The 13,210-nt window shown below is 51.1% G+C and overlaps 1 protein-coding gene across 1 annotated transcript in view; it reads left to right on the forward strand.

Annotated features, from left to right (window-relative positions):
• NFRKB (nuclear factor related to kappaB binding protein) overlaps nucleotides 1–13,210 on the forward strand; it is a 34,990-nt gene that overhangs the window by 16,756 nt on the left and 5,024 nt on the right. The window contains exons 11-22 of the mRNA XM_082843898.1: nucleotides 17–143; nucleotides 391–456; nucleotides 3,689–3,768; nucleotides 3,875–3,921; nucleotides 7,268–7,328; nucleotides 7,741–7,915; nucleotides 8,983–9,089; nucleotides 9,584–9,707; nucleotides 9,888–9,967; nucleotides 10,061–10,281; nucleotides 10,380–10,647; nucleotides 11,270–11,476. Coding sequence (XP_082700024.1) covers nucleotides 17–143; nucleotides 391–456; nucleotides 3,689–3,768; nucleotides 3,875–3,921; nucleotides 7,268–7,328; nucleotides 7,741–7,915; nucleotides 8,983–9,089; nucleotides 9,584–9,707; nucleotides 9,888–9,967; nucleotides 10,061–10,281; nucleotides 10,380–10,647; nucleotides 11,270–11,476 — 1,563 coding nt within the window. The remainder of the gene's footprint in view (nucleotides 1–16; nucleotides 144–390; nucleotides 457–3,688; nucleotides 3,769–3,874; nucleotides 3,922–7,267; nucleotides 7,329–7,740; nucleotides 7,916–8,982; nucleotides 9,090–9,583; nucleotides 9,708–9,887; nucleotides 9,968–10,060; nucleotides 10,282–10,379; nucleotides 10,648–11,269; nucleotides 11,477–13,210) is intronic.

Consider the following 13,210-nt stretch of genomic DNA (forward strand, 5'->3'; position numbering starts at 1 on the left):
CTTTACTCTCCCTCAGCTAGAGGAGCGAGTTTTGGACTGGCAGTCATCTCCAGCCAGCTCCCTCAATAGCTGGTTCTCTGCGGCCCCCAACTGGGCAGAGTTGGTGTTACCAGCCCTGCAGTATCTTGCTGGAGAAAGCCGTGGTAAGGTACTTTGTTCTGTAGGGCCCGGTATTTACCCCGCTTTGTCTAATTCTCATAGTAGACTGCAGCTTTACTGGCTACATCCGTTGTGGCTTTGCATGATGCGATGCCATGCCTTGGAGGTCTCTGCTGTCCTGATACACCATTAACATACAGAAGTTATCTCGGAGCTCGGGGGTGGCAGTTATTCTGAGTTTAGTAATCTCTCTGACCTGTGTGGCTTGTTCATGGGATCCATTTCTTGCAGCTGTACCTTCCAGCTTCTCTCCATTTGTTGGCTTCAAAGAGAAAACCCAGCAGTGGAAGTTGCTTGGTGAGTAATGCACGTCACCTACCTGTCATAGTAGGTTCTCTTTCTCTTGTTTTCTCCCCGAGCTTCTTGTGCCTTCCAGTCAGTGTGTGCCAGGAGAATGTTGAAAAAGGCAATATTAAACCTTATTTTGCTCAGTAAAAGAGTCCTTTTAGAAATTCTCAGGGTCTGAGTTCACCCCCGTTGGAGTTGGCTACGGTGGCATTTGCCCTTCAGTTCCGCTGCACTCTGGGACTGGCTGAATTGAAATCTCTGGGATGTTTTACAATAGCACCTACATTTATGTCAACCATATCTGTGGTTTTAGGTTAATTTCTAGTAATATAATTGTTTTTCTTTCCTAAAATGGGTTTTGCTATTGAGGATAACGTGTTGGGCAGCCCTCAGTAAGCTACTTCTAAAGAATAGGTTCTTTTTCTTATAAATTTGTGAAGTTCCACTTACTGTGTAAGTTGTAGTAACATGTACCTGAAATAACTTGGTGATGAGAGGAAGATTGTGTTGATTTCCTGTGGAAATGGACAAACCTTTCTCCACTCTGTCCAGTGGTCTATGAAGAGAAACATGGAGAGAAGGTTGTGGAAGTAGTGGATGCGTTCATTGCTGGCAACATGGATTAACCTTCTAGGTGTCAGGCACTGTTAGGTGCCGGGGGTGAGGTAGTGGTTTGTGAGGTAGACAGCGTGCTCCCCTTGTGGAATTTGTTTGGGGAACAAATACTCATTCGAATGAAATGACAAACTTAGCCATTCTGTAAGGGAAAAGTGCCGGTAGGGGTGGGCGTCTGTAAGGAGGCATGGGTGTGGCATGCGTGTGGAGTCCGGGAGGGCCTTCCTGGGGAAGGTCGTTTGAGCAGCGGTCTTAACGACTAGGAATGAGCCAGGCAGGCGGAGGGAGGCGGCTCCGCATGAGGGAAGCCGTGTGGGTCAGTGACTCAGGGATGGTTCCCGCGGAGATCACACAGGCCTGCGCGTAGAGGATGTTGCACCTGGGTAGAGCGGAGGCATGAATTTGGGAGCTTTAGGTGGTAAAAGCCGGAGGATGTGGTTGTGGGTTGGGTGTGGCGAGTGAAGAGGGCAGTCAGGTGTCACTTCTGCTAGATTTGTACCTGGCGGATGGGGGTCCGCCATCGACGTAGGCAGCTGGGGAGGACGTCCAGGCCTGGGTGAGGGTGAGGCGCATGAGTGTAGTTGTGCACATGCTGCCTTGAGCTGCCTTTGGGGTGTTGAAATGGACATGTTAAGTAGGCAGTGGGTTTAGAGTCCAGACCCAGTCAGGGTAGAAAGCTGTGGGCACATGTGCAGTAAGCGAAGTCAAAGGCATGGGGAGAATGAGGAGGAAAGAGGGCCTGGGGCTAAGCCTTGATAAGCTCCGAGGTGGCGGAGGCTGAGTGGGGACACGGGAGAGGCAGTGACCGCAGAGTCAGGCGGAAGCTGTGAGGTCCGAGAGTCAGGAGGTGGGGAGTGGTCATTAACCTTCATTGTTCCTAGGGTTCAGGAAGGTCAAGACTGGATTTGTGGACATGGAAGAAATGATGGCTCCTTGGAGGAGTGATTCCTTAGTGGGGGGATGCCGGTTGCGGGCAGAGGTGAGCTGAGGCCGCTCGTGAGGCTGGCTGCAGCTCTGCCCGCCTGTCCGGCTGGTGGCGGAGAATCGGCCGGGGGAGGCTGCCCTAATAGGACCAGGTAATAAGTGTCTCAAGCCTGTGGGGCAGATGCTTTCTGCTGTGGCTACTCACCTCTGCCCTGTGCACAGCAGCCAGAGACAGGGTGTAAACAAATGACCACAAAACTGTGTTTCCAGAAGTGGTTTGCTGACCTTCACGTACACCGCAGAGGTCTGTACGTGCTACCAATCAGGCCCCCTTTCCTGCAGGCAGGAAAACGTTTCCCAGTCCCCCTGGTTAAAGGGACAGTGAGTGTGGACAGCGCTTTCTAGAGGTTTGGTGGCGGAGGGGAGCAGAGGAAGCGGGGCTCGTGGCCAGGAGAGGACTTAAGTGTCGGTGGAGAGGGACAGGAGAGGAGGGGACACCTGTCATAGGGTGAATTCCTGGGGGCAGGGGCCGGCCTCAGGTGGCAGGAGGCAGCACATCTGTCCGGGTGGAGGAGGAGCCGTGGCTGCTGGGTCGCGCCGTGGGGAGTTGAGGGGATGGGTCTGTGGCCTTCCTGTGGGAGGTGGGAGGCCTGCTGTGCGCGGGAAGGGTGGTGGAGAAGGGGGGGCAGTTGCTGTCCAGCGGGCAGGGAGGCCGGCTAGTGCGGGGCTCGCGGGCAGATTGAGGGCCAGTGACGGTGGCTGTCTGCTCATTGATAGAGGTGTTCTCTGCCTGTCTCTGGGCCTTGTCTGCGGCAGCCGGCAGCTGCCCGAGTGGAGGGTATGGCTGGTTTGGGACGTGAGCTTTGCTCGACAGAAGTGATGCAGAGACGGAAGGGACAGGTGTTAGGTTTTGCTGTGTTGCTCGGCTTGTCGTTGAAGTGACGGGCGTGGGCCCTCGCCGAGTGGGGGAAGTGTGAAGGGAGGGGCTGAGGGGGCCGGAAAGTGGGGTGTCTGGACCAGCAGTGCGGTAGAGTCCAGGTAACGTTTTGGTGGGCGAGGGTAGACAGCGGGGAGGGGAGGGGAGGGGAGGGGAGGCTGCTGCGGCCAGAGAGCAGGATGCGGGGTTAGTTGAAGGTTCCCAGTCCTGGCCGTGTGCTGCCGCCAGTTGGGAAGCTTTTTAAAAACGCTGGTACCTGGGCCTTACCCACAGGGGTTCTGATTGATTGGTTGAGTGGGGCCCAAGCCTTGGCATTTTTAAAAGTTTCCAGGTGATTCTTAGGCGTAGCCAGGGTTGAGAAACTGGATTAGGCATTTTGAAGAGTCCCGTTTGGGGGAATGACAAGGTCCAGTTGTGATAGTGGGAGTGAGAGGCTGGAGTGGGGGGAGGAGGCCCTGAGGTCACGCAACTGAGGAGTTAGGGTGCTGGCTGGACTGTCCATACGGATGTCCATCCGGACCCTTCAAGTTAATCCAGCAAGGTGAGTATTTAATCCCTTCCAGTTAATTTCAAGGTAATTTCTGTGAGTGGTGTCAGACAGGGGTCCAGTTTCATTCTGCCTGTGGATGTCCAGGCAGAGGGGTATTCTGTGTACAGGACCATCGCTGTAGGTCCCGATGTAGATACAGCAAGTAAGGAGGAAGTGGCATCCTTAGGTCGTATCCTTAGATCATATTATTATTTTTTGCCTTTTTGTTCTAATAGGCCAGTCCCAAGATAATGAAAAGGAGTTAGCTGCACTCTTCCAGCTGTGGCTGGAAACTAAAGACCAGGCCTTCTGTAAGGTATGGTTGTTGAGAACTACCAGCTTTCTCGTGCTGGGCTTCCAGAACCCTGAGTTAGCCAAAATCCTTCAGTCCATTTACCTGTTACTGCTTTCCTTTTCTCCAGCAAGAAAATGAAGACAGCTCAGATGCCACAACGCCTGTTCCTCGGGTGTGAGTATAGTACCCTAACGGAGGATGGTGCCCCAAGAAAGCATCATCTGAGTACTGCCCTGGTTGTGCTGACACATCCTTGTGTGTTAGAGCCAGAGTGGGCTTGAGATGCCGGGATCCACTGGTCCTTATCTGCCTCAGCCTCGCTAAGAGGCAGCACGTTCCCAGCAGTGGAAGTGTTTTCCCCATGAGTCTCTGAGGAGGTGGGATCCACCTGTAGGTGCACGCTTTTCCCCGGTCCCCCCTTCAGTTCCCGCTGGAGAATGGGGTATCCAGCCCATCTTCCTCATTTTACCTACAAAGAAAGGGAGGTGTGAGGGTAAGTGACAGGACCCAGGCTGGGATTTAGGTCTCGACCTCGTCCTGAGCCTTTATATCTCTCATGTGACTGTTTCCAGTCTGTCATGGTCCCTTTTCTTTCTCCCCAGCTTTGTGGAGATATAACTGACAAAGCATGGTGTAAGTTTAAGGTGTATGGTGTATTGATTTTATTTATATATATATATATATACACACACATATATGTACATATATATAGTGAAGTGATTACCACAGTAAGGGTAGTTAACCCATCCGTCACCTTACATAATTACCAGTTCTTTTTTTGTAGTGAAAACATTTAAGATCTTTCTTAGCAACATTCAGGTATATGATGCAGTATTGTTGACTGTAGTCACCATGCTATTTGTTAGATCAATAGAACTTTCTATAACCAGTGTGTCCCCATTTCCCCCATCCCCTGGTAACTGCCATTCTAGGCTCTGTTTCTGTGAGTTACGCTTCTTTTAGGTTCCATGTGTAAGTGAGATCATACAGTGTTTGTCTTTCACTGACTTATTTCACTAAGCATAATACCCTCTAGAGCCATCCATGTTATTCCAAATGGCAGAATTTCCTACATTTTTTAATGACTGAATAACATTCCGGTGTGTGTGTGTGTGTGTGTGTGTGTGTACACACACACATTTTCTTTATCCATTCATCCATTGGTGGACACTTATCTCTCACAGTTGTTTCCATGTCTTGGCTATTGTAAATAATGCAGTGAATATGGGGGTACAGATATCTCTTTGAGATAGTGGTTTCATTTCCTTTGGAAATATTCCCAGAGGTAAGATTGCTGGATCATGTGGTAGTTCTGTTTTCAGTTTTCTGAGGAACGTCCATACTACTTTCCCTAACGGCTACACCAGTTTGCATTCCCACCATAGTGCACAAGGGTTTCCTTTTCTCTGCATCCTCGCCAACACTTGTTATTTCTTGTCTTTCTGGTAATAGGTACTCCAGTGGATGTGAAGTGATATTTCATTGTGGTTTTGATTTGTATTTTCTTGATGATTAGTGATGTTGAGCACCTTTTCGTGTACCTGTTTCGTGTACCTGTTGGTCATTTGTGTATCTTTAGAAAAATGTCTGTTCAGGTCCTTTGCCCGTTTTTTAATTGGATTATTTGGGTATTTTGCTTTTGAGTTGTAGGAGTTCCTTAAATATTTTGGATATTAACCTCTTACACATGTATGTTTTGCAAATATTTTCTGCTATTCTGTAGGTTGCCTTTTCATTTTGTTGATGGTTTTCTTTGCATAGAAGCTTTTCTTTAAAAATAAATTTATTTAATTTTTGGCTGCGTTGGGTCTTCATTGCTGTGCACAGGCTTTCTCTAGTTGCGGTGAGTGGGGGCTACTCTTTGTTGCGGTGCACAGGCTTCTCGTTGCGGTGGCTTCTCTTGTTGTGAAGCACAGGCTCTAGGCACACGGGCTTCAGTAGTTGTGGCACACAGGCTCAGTGTTGTGGCTTGCGGGCTCTAGAGCGCAGGCTCAGTAGTTGTGGCGCATGGGCTTAGCTGCCCCGAGGCATGTGGGATCTTCCTGGACCAGGGCTTGAATCCGTGTCCCCTGCATTGGCAGGTGAATTCTTAGCCACTGTGCCACCAGAGAAGGCCCCTGTACAGAAGCTTTTCTTTGAGGTAGTCCTACTTGTTTATTTTTGCTTTTGTTGCTTGTGCTTTTGGTGTCATCTCCAAAAAATCATCGCCAAGATCATTGTGCAGGAGCTTCTTGCGATATTTTCTTCTAGGAGGTGTAGTTTCAGGTGTTACGTTGAAGTGTAATCCATTTCAAGTTAATTTTTGTGAATGGTTTAAGGTAGGGGCCCAGTTTCATTCTTTTGATTGTGGTTGTCCAGTTTTCCCAGCATTGTTTATTGAAGAGGCTGTTCTTTCCTCATTGAGTATTCTTGGCTCCATTTGCCAAGTATTAGTTGACCATATATGCAGTGGTTTATTTCTTGGCTCTCAGTTCTGTCCCACTGGTTTATGTGTCTATTTTTATGAGAGTACCATACTATTTTGATTACTGTGACTTTGTAACATAGTTTGAAATCAGCAAGTGTGATGTTTCCAGCTTTGTTCTTTCTCAGGATTGCTTTGGCTGTTCGGGGTCTTTTGTGGTTCCATACAAATTTTAGGATTGTTTTCTTCTATTTCTGTGAAAAAAGTCATTGGAATTTTCATAGGGATTTCATTAATCTATAGATAACTTTGGGTGATATGGGCATTTTAACAGTATTCTTCCAATCCTTGAACATAGAGTATCTTTTTACTTGTGTCTTCTTCAATTTCTTTGATCAAAGTCTTGTAGTTTTCAGTGTAGAGATCTTCCACCTCCTTGGTTAAACGTATTCTAAGAGTTTTATTGCTTTGATGCTGTTGTATAGCTCTTTAGTTAGATTCCTGAACACCAGCACTCAGGACCAACCTGAAAGTGGCAGAACCATTGCCTTACATAATAGAACTCAATTTCTTTTTTTCTTTTCTTTTTGTTTTTGGCTGCACTGCATGGCTTATGGGAGCTTAGTTCGCCAACCAGGGATCAATACCCAGGCCCCGGCATTGAAAATGCGGAGTCCTAACCACTGAACCGCCAGGGAATTCCCTGATCTCACTTACTTGGTACTTTTGCCTAGGAAGCAGAAAAACAACCCTTGCCATCGTACAAATTTGAAGTCCTTTGTTCCTTTAAAGCTGAATTCTTTGTTACCTTTAGATTAGGCTTACTTAGCAACAGTACTGAAAACAGTAGGTAAAACACGACGTCAGTTTCTTTCCCACCTACCCAGTACCTTTCTGGACTTCTAAGAATCAAGTAATTTTGCAAATACCAACAGGAGCTACTTGGCAGGATTTGGAAAGTGGACTTCTGACCTTTGCAAGATAAGAGCACTAATGAACAAATAGAGCACTCGTGTTGCAAAGGATGTGGTTCTGGGTGCTGGAGAGGGGACGATGGACCCAGTGGTTTGGGGTGCTGGAGAAGGGGTGATGGACCCAAAGGTCTTTGTGTTCCAGAAGAACTGACTATGTGGTGCGGCCCAGCACGGGAGAGGAGAAGCGAGTTTTTCAGGAGCAGGTAAGAAAAAGCTGGAACCCGGTGTAAATCTCTCTATCTGTGAGGCCATGAGGTGAGAAGCTCTGAGCCTGACTGTCCTTGAGTCCAAATTCTTGGAAGCACCTCACACCCTTAACCTTGCTATTCCGTGGGTTGGGATTGCTTTTGGGGGCAGAGCTGGTGTGAGGAAGGGAACGAAAAATGGTCAGGTGGTTTTTCTTCAGATACAAGACAACACATTTACCTCCTGATCTGTTCGCTAGTGACTGGCGTTCGGGGACAATCCTTCTCCCGCTGTGGTCGGCTCAGTGTTGCTAGTGGAATAGCCTGTTTGCTCTTTGCGTTAATGTCTCCGGGCCGACCCCCTCCTGCACGGGGTGGCTAGAGAGAGCCCCCGTGACTGACTCAGGAGCCTCGTCCCTTCTTTTGGCAGGAGCGTTACCGGTACAGCCAGCCCCACAAGGCATTCACCTTCCGCATGCATGGCTTCGAGTCCGTGGTGGGGCCCGTGAAGGGCGTGTTCGACAAGGAGACGTCGCTCAACAAGGCGCGGGAACACTCCCTGCTGCGCTCCGACCGGCCCGCCTACGTCACTATCCTGTCCCTGGGTGCGTGCCTCCGTCTGCTTCCCCCCCCCCGCCCCGCCCCCATTGCAAAGGCTGGAGGGTCAGCGTAGCTTCAGGAAGCTTTGCAGTTTGGGACGCGGAAGGAGGGATTCTGCCCCAGAGATCTACACAGAATCCGTGTTTCCTCCCTGGGTTCTGGGCTCATGTTTACCTTCCTTCAGGAACTGTTCACAGGCTGCTAAACAGTTAGCTTAGGTGTCGGAATTTGCTTCCTCCAGGCTAGGATTCCTTCAAAGGTGAGGTTTTTAACCTTTTTTGTGCCACAGATTGCTGGCAGTCTGGTAAACTCTGGACCCCTTCTCAGAATTAAGTTTTTAAATGCCTAAAATAAGATGCACAGAGTTACAAAAGAAACCAGTCATACTGAAATTGTTATCAGAATATTAAAACAGATTTATGGTGCAGAAATGTATGTTTTTGGGCTTCCCTGGTGGCGCAGTGGTTGAGAGTCCGCCTGCCGATGCAGGGGACGCGGGTTCGTGCCCCGGTCCGGGAAGATCCCACATGCCGCGGAGCGGCTGGGCCCGTGAGCCATGGCCGCTGAGCCTGCGCGTCTGGAGCCTGTGCTCTGCAACGGGAGATGCCACAACAGTGAGAGGCCCGCGTACTGCAAAAAAAAAAAAAAAAAAGACAATATCTAGTGGCAGGTCTTCTAACTCCTCTAGTTCCCAGCTAGTGATGAGTGGAAATAATATTTTGGGTTGTCTGCAGCAGCTGTGCTGTGATAAGAAAATGTCTGATTTCCATTACAGCATCATGGCACTGCCATCATATGGTTGGCAACATATGCCAACAAAGGTTATGCCAACCTTGGTTCACAATGGAGGGAAATGCTGAATTTCAGTTACAGTTGTAACTTTTTTCTGCCTGAGTTCCTGGACGCACTGAACTCTCAGGGGTCCTGAGTCTTCAGCCTTGGCTGAAAGTGTGAAGGGTGTGGAAGAAGCTGCCTGCAGAGGGCCATGTCCACCTGCTGCTGGCCAGCAGTTGGGGGACAGCTCTCCCGGGGAGCCCTGCTGACACTCAGACTTTGCTGTTTCTGGTGTCAGTTCGCGACGCGGCGGCCCGGCTGCCCAACGGGGAGGGCACGCGGGCGGAGATCTGCGAGCTGCTCAAGGACTCCCAGTTCCTGGCTCCAGACGTCACCAGCACTCAGGTAGGAGGGGAAGGGCTGCTCGTGTTTTGTTCCAGGATGGATTTAAGGGAGCTTACAAGGAGATGCAAGATAGAATAATGTAAAAATAAAATTAAAAAAAACTGATGGGGAATTCCCTGGTGGTCCAGTGGTTAGGACCCGGCACTTTCACTGCTGAGGGTCCAGGTTCAGTCCCTGATCGGGGACCTAAGATCCTCCAAGCCGTGCGGCGCAGCCAAAAAAAAAAAAACTGATGGAGAGGAAAGGAGGCCGTCTTGAGAAAGGAGAGCAGTGCTGCCCCTCGACCTTGCCATTGGCGAGGCTCTCCTTCTCTCAGCTCACCATCTTCGGGGCACAGCACCTCCATCTCTCAGGACTCGTAGTTTCTTGTTTTGCCGAGTGATGGGGTTAGCCATTGGGAGGTAGGATGTGTGTGTTGGCTGTGCCTCTCACCCAGGGATTTTCCCCGAGTCTGAGCCTGCGTGGTCCTTCCTCCTCTTTGTCCTGGGTCTCAGGTGAATACAGTGGTGAGTGGTGCCCTGGATCGGTTGCATTACGAGAAGGACCCGTGTGTGAAGTACGACATCGGACGCAAGTTGTGGATCTACCTGCATCGGGACCGGAGCGAGGAAGAGTTCGGTGTGTGCCCAGCCAGCTGAGGGCTGCCTCTGCCCTCCTGCCCCAGCTCCACTCCTTCTCATCGGCATGCGGGCAGGACAGAGCTGTAGAGGCGGTCTAGCGCCCTGGCTCTTGGTAGGACCACCCTCCACACTGTGCTGAGGGTAAGCTGTTGCTGAAGCTTCCCACTCTTGTCCACAGAGCGGATCCATCAGGCCCAAGCAGCGGCAGCTAAAGCCAGGAAAGCCCTTCAGCAAAAACCCAAGCCCCCATCCAAGGTGGTAAGTGACCTCACGGGATGGCGGCAGAGGGGCTGTGGCATCCCCGTGGGCCTTGCTCACGCCCGCGTCCGTGCGCTCCCCGTCCTTGTGCAGAAGTCCAGCAGCAAGGAGGGTTCGGTGAAGGTCCTCGGCGCTGGCCCTTCCGAGCAGAGCCAGCTGAGCCTCAGCGACTCCAGCATGCCCCCCACCCCAGTCACGCCTGTGACCCCCACCACTCCTGCTCTGCCCGCCACGCCCATCTCCCCCCCGCCTGTGCCGTCAGTGAACAAAAGTGGCCCCACGACTGTCTCGGAACCCGTGAAATCCACTTCGGGGTGAGCGCTTCCATTTCCTCTCCAGCTTTCTCCCTCCAGGGTTCTTTTGAATCCGTGTCCTAAGTTGTCTGTGTTGTTTCCCTGTGTGTTCTTTACAGTGTTCTTCTCGTGTCTTCGCCAACGATGCCGCAGCTGGGAACCATGCTCTCCCCGGCGTCCAGCCAGACTCCACCGAGTTCTCAGGCTGCTGCCCGTGTCGTGAGCCACTCCGGCTCGGCTGGACTCCCCCAGGTGCGGGTGGTGGCCCAGCCCAGCCTTCCTGCTGCGACTCAGTCAGCGGGGCCGGCACCAACGCTGCCACAGATGACAGCAGGACCACAGATTCGCGTGCCGGCCACGGCTGTGCAGGCCAAAGGCGGGCCCCAGGTAAGGAGGGACGGGGCCCAGGGGCCGGGGTGATGAGTCTGCCAGGCAGTCTGGGTCAGGACCCAGGACCCAGGTTACTGCTGCTGACGATGATGTTTATCACAACAGCTCATTTAAGGTTCAAAGCCTGGTAAGCAAGTTATCAGTTTTGTTTTATTGAATACGTGTCGGGAATCAGAACTTCGGGAAGTTTAGTGATTTATGCAGGATTGTGACATCAGGACCCTGGTAGATAGAGGTGGGATGTAAATCCAGGCCTGTGATTCTAGATCTCAGGCTCCTTCCCTTGTGCCTCTAGGCTTAGCCAGGCCACTAACTGCTGTGCTTTAGACAAAGGACCTGCCTCAGGTCCCTCTGCTGTAAAAGGGGTATAACGTTTGCCTTCAGTGTGTAGGGGTGAAATGAGATGTTAAATGAGAAAGTATTCCTGAAAGTTAAGATGTTCTACCTAAGGGTAAGAACTCCGCACTGTTCATTTTAGAGGGTAGTGCGCCCTCGGCATTGTTAGATTAGAAGCCCTCTTACAGGAACGCTTCCTGGGTGGTGACAGGTGGAGACCACTCCACGTGCTGGTCTGCGGCTTAGTGTCTAATTAAGCTCTTGCCCTCCTGCCCTGAACTAGACAGTAATGGCCACCGTTCCAGTCAAAGCTCAGACTGCGGCGGCCACTGTGCAGCGACCGGGGCCGGCGGGGCTCACGGTGACAAGTCTCCCTGCCACAGTCAACCCTGCGAGCAAGCCGGCCACCAGTTCTCCTGGGGGCTCTGCTCCAAGCACCCCCGCGGCTGCCGTCATTCAGAATGTCACAGGACAGAACATTATCAAGCAGGTAGGTGCACGGCTGTCCGGGTGGGTCTGACTCCTTTGTCTAGAATCACAGGATAGTTGGAGATCTTAGTGGCTTGTGACCTTTGATCCTTAGTTCGTAGGTATTTCAAGCGTGAGTTTCCAGCAAGGGCAGTGCAAGCTTGGTAGGTGCCAAAGAGGTCTTTTTTTTTTTCCTGTTTCTTTCCATGTAATTCAGCATTAAGTAGCTGAGTTTCTTGATTTGGAGTAGACTTTTCATGAATTTACTTAGCTAAAACCCTATAGAATAACTTGAATGTCATTCTCATAACACCACAGGGCAGGCACTTTTGTTATCCCTGTTTTACTGTTGAAGAAATGGGACCACTAATGATGAAGCAACGTTATTTTTTTCATCAGATGTTTATTGGGTGCTTTTTGTGTGCCGGCCACTGTGCAGGGTGTTGGGGGCTGAGTCTGTGCGTCACCCAGACCAGGCCCCTGCCTTCCTGAGGCTCCTAGTGTCATAGAGAACACCTCTCTAGGGAGAAGGCTTGTGAGAGTGGTGAGCGAGGCTGAAGAGTGTGCGGAACCGTGCTTGTCCGGGGTCAGGCATCCCAGGCATGGGAACGGCACGTGAAAAGGCCTCGAGTTGGGAATGTTTGAGGAACGACAGGAACGCTGTTGGAGGCTCCGTGAACAAGTGCGCAGGTGTTAGAAGGCGAGGTTGCCAGTGGTTAAGTCACGTCAGACTTTGCTTTTAATTTACATGTGATGGGAGCCATCGGAAGATTGTGAGCCAGGATGACTTGACCTAGTTTACACTTAAAGAAATCTAAAGTCCATTCCGCTGCTTTTGCGTGGAATGGACTTCAGGGGCCAAGGGCGGAAGCAGGGAAGCCAGTTGGGAGGGAGTCGCAGCCGTGCAGGTGGGCGGTGGGCTGGGCTTCGAGCAGGGGCCTGGCGGTAGAGCAGTGTGATTTCCTGGTGGTTTGAGGACAGGGTCAGGAATGACCCTGTGGCTCTTGGCTTGAGTGACTGGGTGGGCGGTACTGTCATTCACTGAAACAGAAGGAAACACTGTGGTGTGGAGACTGAGACAGGCTGAGAGGAAGGTGTGCTCACAAAGTCCGTAGCAGCACCAGGCGTGTGAAGGGCAGTGAGACGAGGCCTGAGAAGTGACCCCTCAGTGGACATGGATAGTGAATGAACTCGCCTGATGGCATGAGTGGTCCAGTAGCGGGGGGACGGCTCACGAGACACAGAGTCCCCCGCCTAGAAGGATCGCGCCTGTTGCACGTGGACATTGGCCGTAGGTAGGAGTTGGTATGTGAACCTGGGAAGTCTGGCCCCGGGGCTCATGCCCTTCAGTGCCGGGCCCTGCTGCTGCCTCAAAGTGGAGGTCGGCACAACAGTGAGGCGTTTTTGAGACTGTAGGGGAAATGCTAGTGTGTGTTATAATATTTACAGGTGATTATGTGGTGATGATAGGGGATTACTTTTACATTTAGAAGTCCTCTTCTAGGTTAGAGACATGTAGAAGTCCAGTCGGCCCTCTCTTTCCTTGGGTTCTGCCTCCACGGGTTCAACCAACCACTGACCGAATTTTGGTTTTGAACCCGCAGGTACGGAGGGCCGACTGTTCTGTGCCATTTTATGTCAGGGACTTGAGCGGCCCTGGATACCCAGGGACGAATGTGTTGGTCAGCAAAATGATACTTATTGGTTTACTTTAAAATATTCCAACTCCTCCCTCCCCCCACCCCAGCTCCCTGAA

Source organism: Leucopleurus acutus (assembly GCF_964270905.1).
Source record: "Leucopleurus acutus genome assembly, chromosome: 8".
Lineage (NCBI taxonomy): Eukaryota > Metazoa > Chordata > Mammalia > Artiodactyla > Delphinidae > Leucopleurus > Leucopleurus acutus.